We start from the raw sequence: 8,262 nt of genomic DNA on the forward strand, positions 1-8,262 counted from the left end.
GTTCTAAGTATCATTAGTAATACTGAATTTATCTATCTATCTGTCTATCTATCTATCTATCTATCTATCTATCTATCTATCTGCTATCATCTATCTATCATCTATCTACTATCATCTATCTATCATCTATCTATCATCAATCTATCATCTATCGTCTATCTATCGTCTATATATCTATCAATCATCTATCATCTATCATATATATATATATATATATATATATAAAATCTATCTATCTATTCCCATCTTCCTCAGGTGTAGTAGAGATGGGCACAGCCAACGACAGCACCTTCAGCCATTTCATCCTTGTAGGCTTCTCTGACCGGCCCCAGCTGGAGAGGGTCCTCTTTGCGGTCATCCTGCCTGCCTACCTCCTGACCCTGCTGGGCAACAGCACCATCATCCTGGTGTCGAGGCTGGACCCGCACCTGCACACTCCCATGTACTTCTTCCTCACACACCTGTCCTTCCTGGACCTCAGCTTCACCAGCAGCTCCATCCCACAGCTGCTCTACAACCTCAGTGGGCAGGACAAGACCATCAGCTATGTGGGCTGTGCTCTGCAGCTGGTCCTGTTCCTGGGCCTGGGGGGTGTGGAGTGCCTGCTGCTAGCTGTCATGGCCTATGACCGCTTTGTGGCCGTCTGCAAGCCCCTGCACTACATGGTCATCATGAGCCCCAGACTCTGCCTGATTTTAGTGTCTCTTGCTTGGGGCTGTGGTGTGGCCAACTCTTTGATTATGTCCCCAATGACCCTGTGGTTACCTCGCTGTGGGTACCAAAGGGTGGACCACTTCCTCTGTGAAATGCCCGCCCTCATCAGGATGGCCTGCGTCAACACGGCTGTCATCGAAGGCATTGCCTTCATCCTGGCGATAGGCATCGTGTTGTCCCCTCTGGTGTTCATCTTGGTTTCTTACGTCTACATCGTGAGGGCCGTGTTAAGTATGCAGTCATCCTCAGGAAGGCACAAGGTCTTCAACACATGTGGCTCACACCTCACCGTGGTCTCACTTTTCTATGGAAATATCATCTACATGTACATGCAGCCAGGAACCAGTTCCTCGAAAGACCAGGGCAAGTTCCTCACCCTCTTCTACAACATGGTCACCCCTCTCCTCAACCCTCTGATCTACACGCTCAGGAACAAGGAGGTGAAGGGGGCACTCCGGAGGCTGATTTGGGGGAATGTAAGTCTAAAGGAAAAATTATAGTCGAAGAACTTGGAAACTCCCAAGATGTTAAAACCCTACAAAGTTTGGGACCTTTAACCATGTTCAATACCACTCGCATCTGTCCGAATTGAAGCAGAATTCGCGACAGGCTTTTGGCCCATTTTGTTTTCTAACATGAGAACTGTGAAGGAGTCTGTGAGTTCTAATATTCTAGAACAGTATGTATCGATGCCAGGTCTGCTGACCACCCCGATGCTCAAATGCCAATGTGTACCGATGAGGAGGGCTAGGAATGAGGACCATGCCATGCTCTTAAGTCAATCTGGGAGGGAAAGTGAGCAACCAAGTCAGAGAAAGGGAATTTTCTTAATACAGACTTTCTGAGGATTTAGTCTTCACTTCCCACTACATCTCATTCTGAGATGCATAAATCCTGGCAAAAGACAATCAACATGGACAAGAACTTTCCCCCAACCTTTATTGTGCTCTACCATAAGACCTTTCCTCATCGTGATGTGTCTATGATACTTTCATAACCACTTCCACATCCAACAGCATTATGGAAGGAGCTTTGTTTCTTTTTAATTACAGTTAACTTGAGTGGGAGCTGGCTCTTTCCTTCAACCAGGTGGGTCCTGATGACTGAACTTAGGTCATCACAAATGGCCCCAAGCACTTTACTTGCCAAGCCATCTCACTGGCCCATGGAGGGACCTTTCTATTCTGGGAAGTGCTTCCAATGCAGAATCAAACACCCAGTCAAACCTGTAGTTACTGAATCTGTGAAATGGACCTGCTGCTTGTGTGTGCTGATGACTATGAGTGTCAAGGATAAAGCTGCCATTCAATGATACATGGCAAACAAAGAGACATGCACACCGAAGGGGATAAGCACGAGATATGGGGGGCTTGACAGGGACATTGGGGGACAGCTTTGAGGTGGCATTTTATCTGTGTGATAAAAAGAAAGATCCTAGACATCTCACCTGCACCAGGGAAGTTCAGGTTTCTTCTTGTCAGAGTGAGCTTGGATGCTTTAAAAAATAGGAAAAATAGGAGCACCATGAGAGACAGCAATTGCCAGTCAGGAGGGTCCCGTGTGCAGGGCTAGTGAGTAGGATCTCTGAGCACAGATAAAAGAAAAATAAATTCAGTAACGTGCAACACAGTTTTCCAGAGCCGTTCCTTCTGCTTGAGTGGATACAATGGATACTACAGGTCAAAGGTGAAAGGACAGAGGTTACTTAGGAAGGGGAGAGAAAAATAAATTCAGTAACGTGCAACACAGTTTTCTAGAGCCGTTCCTTCTGCTTGAGTGGATACAATGGATACTACAGGTCAAAGGTGAAAGGACAGAGGTTACTTAGGAAGAGGAGAGAAGAGGGAGAGCCTGGGCCTATGAAAGGAATATGCTCAATATGCAGTATACACCCACACAACACTTAAGGCATAAGGAAAATGACATAAGAGATGTGAGTGAGCGTTTGCATTCGTGGAGATTGTGCCTGGCTCTCTCGGCTGCTTCCTCTTCTTTTCTACTGTAGGAACTGGTCACTAGGTGAAGTGTGGGGAGATGCAGAATCATGGCATGGGGTAGATTGTACTCTTTACTGAGAGTGAAAACTTCTGGTTTTGGTTTTGGTTTTCATTTCTTTTTGGCTATGATCCCTGTCCTTTCAGCATTTGGTGAGAAACACTCACAATGAAACTTTTCCACATGCTTTGCTGTAGTTGATTTTTTTTTTTACTCTCTGCTCTTTGAGGGCTCACCACTCAGCTCCCAAATAAATACATGGAGACTTATTCTTACTTATGAATGCCTGGCCTTAGCTTGGCTTGTTTCTAGCCAGCTTTGCAAACTTAAATTATCCCATCTACCTTTTGCCTCTGGGCTTTTACCTTTCTTTATTCTGTATCTCTTCTTTCCATCTTATTCCATGGCTGGCTGTGTGGCGGGTGGCTGGTCCCTGGTGTCCTTCTCCTTCTCCTTTTCCCACTCCTCCCTCTTCTCTTCCCCTCCTATTTATTCTCTCTGCCTGGCAGGCCCGCCTAGTTCTCTCTCTTGCCTATCTATTGACCATTCAGCTCTTTATTAGACCAATCTGGTGTTTTAGACAGGCAAAATAATACAGCTTCAGAGAGCTAAACAAATGCAGCATAAAAGAATGCAACACATTTTTGCATCATTAAGCAAACACTCCACACCATAAACAATTGCAACATACCTTCAACTAATATTCCACAACACTTTTCAAATTTCTCTCTGGAGATATGAACAATAAAGTTCATCTGGGCCTGAGATTTACAAATGCATATGGCTGAACATAAAATATATCTATTTACCATCTATAAAAAGGAGATTGCATTAGCAGTTTGCAAATGACGGAGCAAGGGACTCATATTCCTAGAGTAGTCAAATGTTTGTGATGAAGGTACATGCAGAAGCCAGGTGCATGGCTCAGTTACTAGAGTGGTTCCCTAGAATGCCCAGACCTAGTGTGGTAACAAAGGCCTGTCATTCTATCACCAGAGAGGTGGAGGAAGGGGGTCAACATTAGCTACATAATGAGTTCAAGACCAGCACAGGATGCATGAGACTCTGTCTCAAATGTAAAAAGAAGGAAGAAGATCTATCTCAGCAGTAAAGAGCACTTACTGCTCTTGCAGAGGACCTGGGTTCGATTCCCAGCACCCATATAGTGGCTCACAATGATCTGTAAACGGCAGTCCCAGGAGATCTGATGTCCTTTTCTGGCGTCTGCAGGTGTGAAGCACAAAAGTGATACACAGAAACACATTCAGGCAAAACAGCCATACATATACACTTTAAAAAAATATTGTTTAAAGGTACACACACGTATAACTTCTGACACCATCATGGAGAAACCGACCAGAAGTATATCAGCTGATGCCAGTTCATGCTGCAAGACAGCAAGTTATATTTATATCTGGCTTAAAATAACCAAACCCATAAATATTTTATTTTGTTAGGTTTGGTGTTTATTTACTTATATGTTCATTTGCTTTGAGTCAAGGTTTCATGTAGCCCAGGCTTCAAACCCACTATGTAGTGGAGAATGGCTCTGAATTTCTGCTCTTCCCACCCTCACCTCCCAAGTGCTGAGACTACAGTATCTTTTAGTATTGCAAATAATAGTTGTGAATTGTGAACATTTAGAAAAGAGGAGCCTCAGCTCTTATGATTACTATTATAGTTCAGGAAGTGATATCATCTGGTGGTTCTGTACTGTGTTCTCACCTCCTCAGGAAAAATTTATTTCTGTAAATAACATTTATTTGCACTATATTAATTCTCATGATAGCTGGGCACTGGTGGTGCATGCCTTTAATCTCAGCGTTAAATCTTGGAAGGCAGAGGCAGGTGGATCTCTGAATCTGAGGCCAGCCTGGTCTACAGACTGAGTTCCAGCCAGGGCTACACAGAAAATCCCTTTCTTGAAAAAAAAAAAAAAATTTTTTCATGACATTATAAAGCTACCAGGAGTGTTTAAAGCAGAAGTGGAAGTGTTCAGCAGTTAAGGGCACTGGCTGCTCTTCGGGAGGACCCGGGTTCAATTCCCAGCACCCACAGGGCAGTTCATAACCATCTGTAGAATCCAGAGGATCTGACACCCTCTTCTGGCCTCTTCAGGCACCAAACGTGTACATGGTACATGGAAACACGTGTAAACAAAATACCCATGCACATACAATAAAATAACAAACAAATAAAATACAATCAGGAAAAGTGATACAACCTACTAGAACATATCATACATCTACAAAAAATGGATGAAGTTGGTATTCAAGACAAACAGGGTGTTACAATTATTTTTATCGCCGCTGTAAACCAGCTACATGGGAACTTTACGTGTAACTAACAGTTTTCCTTGATGAGACCATTCATGGCTTGGTACGGAAATGATGACACAGATGACACACATAAGTAATACACCTTAGTTATTGGCTGAACTTGGAATTTTAATTTAAACACACAAGGAAAAGAAGTAGTAGTAAAATTAAGAGAAAGTATAAAATAAGCAAGGGGAGTGAAAAGATTTTCTAAGGCTAAACTTGCAGAGTGAAATTTGCATAAATCCAAACATCAAAAGCATGGTGGTGGTAGCACTATGATTATAAGGTAGTAGATCAAGGGATCATTGGCTAATAAGGTAAAAACTTCAATGGATGTGGAAGAAGCCATAAGATCCAAGCCTAACAGGTAAGAGATACCATAAATGACACTCCATATAAGAATGTTTAAGCCACAGAAAGATACAAGGAAAGACTTGGCTGTTAAGGTATACAAAATATTCATTTCAAGGTTAATGAAGCACACTTTTCACTTGTTAATCTACAAATAAATAGCAATAAGGAATATACAGGAATAATAATGATAATCATTTTTAATCTACTATTGTACACCTAAAAAATTGTCATGAAAAATGTTTCGTAGAAAGAAGTATGAATATTAAAAAATTGTTTAGTGTCACTTGTAAAGAGAGAACTAAAATTGATTGGGTCAAATTTTTACAATTAACCCAGTAAATATTATCAAGGGCTATATTGGTACTGAAGGTTTTTCTTAGAAGTGTACTATTGTCTCCAGGTAAAAGGGTAACATTTGTATTAATAGATTAAAAACTAAGCACATTACCTATGCAAACTGGGAATGACTTTGGGATAATTTATTTCAAACATCCAGTTTTTACAATGCTGTTAGGATGTTGCAATTTATTGAAAAATAGCTCAAAATTCAATATGCAGTCAACATTAAGCAGTTTCATTTTTTCTCTTCTAATGAAAAACTATAACTCCTTTAGATTTAGCAGGACTGTTTTGGCAGCAGGAAAAGATCGCCCTTTTCCGTGATCGGATGTCCTCTCCAAGCTGGGGCACAGTGAACTGTTATTGATTCCGACACCCAATGGACCTGTGACTTTCATAAACATGATTCTCCTACATCTGTGATCATGCTGAACATTTGAAGATGGTCTTCAGAGATATGTGACACAAGCCAAATCCTAGGTTGTATAATTCCTTGAAATACCATAGTTATGATGTTTCTAATATCTATATAGTGCAGCTTATTTCTTACACTTCCACTGCAGACAAACATGTTAACGGTATAATAGAATGAGACTTTTTTCAACTTATCAGCTTCAGTTGTGACTTGAAAACATGCTTTGGACATTTATTCTTAAATTCTACTATGCAGTGCAAATAGGAGTTCTAATAAAATGGCATCTCTTTTGCACGTGATGTGTTTAATTGTGGACAAGAGACCAGATTTTCCCAGAAGGATTCTGAAAGAATGCCTAGGAGGTCCAATCTTCCACAGGCAGCCAGAGGATTTCAGACCTTAAAAGTCTTCCATAGATGCTAGAAATGGTATCTCTTTCCCACTTAAGTTGTTAATGTTAAGTGAGGTTTATTTTCTGGGGCAAAAAGCAACTCTCTTACAAAATCACAGTGGGCTAACAATTTCCAAAATGTGCTTGGAATTAGAGATTTTAGAAGCCAGGGTTTCTTCTTTGATACACAGATTAAACAGCTTGATTCACTGGCTATTAACATTGTATTTAAAAGTTAGTCATGGAGGCATAGTTGTGACTTTTACCTATTATCTCTGGGTGTCTTATCTTTCTATATATTTTTGTACAGGTTCACTTTTCATTCTTATCTAGTATTCCATTTTTGAGAAGAAATCCTAGGGATTTACATGTCTCTAATATACAGTTGCTTATGCCGTAGTTAAAATTATGTTAGACTTAAATTTATGAAAGGACAGGGAGTCTTCACATTTGATCATCTGGAGGAAAAGGTCACCACAGTCCTTACATTCAAAAGCTCAGCTTGGTGGAGGACAGAATTCTGGCTTGGTCCCAGCACACTCCCTCACCTGACAAAGGAGCCTTGCAGATAATGAACGACTGAAGTAAAGCAGAATTCCCTGATAAATTTGTTATCGATCTTGTTGAGGAGACCCTGAAGCAGTGGTGTTCTTGCTGGCGAAGGTATGTCTTGGCATTATTGTGTAAAGTTCTACTTGTACATCCATACTCCTGAATTGAATCAACTCCTGGCTACCTGCATATTCCAGACACCACTTTTAAATTGTTTGTAATGTCAAGGTACATGAATACTGTCCTTTGATATTCTCGAGCATGTGACCTTTCTCACAAAGAGAAAGGGGCTGGGAGGACAAGTTTGGGAGGACAAGTTTGTCCACAAAATATGCCATTTTTCAGCATATTTAGAATATTTTCTGATTTCAAAATTAATTATCTTACACCCAGAGTGATTTAGGAGCGAAATAAAACTGTGGGAGGTGTGGGTTAACTGAAGTCTTTCTATAAAAAGTAACAACCATTTTCTACATTACTCTATTGATTTCTGCTTAATTTGTTAATTACTGGGGTGAACGTGGTAATTTGATACATGTGTTCAGTGTGTCAGGATAAACATCAGGCCAGCTGACATCTTTTACATTGATTCCAAATGACCCTGACACAGAGTTTCATCTAGTAAAGGAGGTGGTTGTGACAGGGATCCAATGGGAGTGAGGAGCTCAGGTGTGTCCACTGCTCCAGGCTCTCTCAGCACACTTTATCCTCCAAAGGGAAATTGCCATATCTGCAGCACACTGCGTTTGGGATGGACTAAAGTTCCTCATCAGTAACCTGAGGGGAGGTCCCTAACTAGGGCTGCTAGTTGAGTTTTGTCTGTAGAGGTGGAGAAACCTGACTAGGTAACTTCCAGCACATTGAACAAACACGAAATTCTGCTCTTAATGTAATGAAGAGAAAGGAAAATGTATTTTTTCCAGTTTCACAGCATTTTAAAAAAAAAAAACTTTAACATATGCAAGAATTCAGTAGACACTGACTAATTAATGCTCTCATGATGAGAAACCAGGACAGGGCTGGTCTTGGTAGCCCAGAATCCCAGCACTCAGGAGGTGCAGGAAAGGATAGAAAGTTGAGACCACACCTGGGCTACTGAACAAGATGAAGTCCACAGCCTGACTGCATAGTGAGTTAGCCTCAAAAACTAATAACTAAGGGTGTAACCTAGGTGTACAGTG

The 8,262-nt window shown here is 41.2% G+C and overlaps 1 protein-coding gene across 1 annotated transcript; it reads left to right on the forward strand.

Annotated features, from left to right (window-relative positions):
* The first annotated feature begins 266 nt into the window (after positions 1-266).
* Positions 267-1,214, forward strand: LOC131916974 (olfactory receptor 2W3-like). Its single transcript, XM_059270639.1, has one exon. It carries the CDS (start codon positions 267-269, stop codon positions 1,212-1,214), a length of 948 nt encoding a protein of 315 aa, XP_059126622.1.
* Positions 1,215-8,262: the final 7,048 nt, after the last annotated feature.

This window comes from Peromyscus eremicus, chromosome 8a (assembly GCF_949786415.1).
Source record: "Peromyscus eremicus chromosome 8a, PerEre_H2_v1, whole genome shotgun sequence".
Taxonomy (NCBI): domain Eukaryota; kingdom Metazoa; phylum Chordata; class Mammalia; order Rodentia; family Cricetidae; genus Peromyscus; species Peromyscus eremicus.

What these genes read in the sequence shown, in the direction of transcription:
- LOC131916974 (XM_059270639.1), top strand. Translation starts at nt 267, where the DNA reads ATGGGCACAGCCAACGACAGCACCTTCAGCCATTTCATCCTTGTAGGC.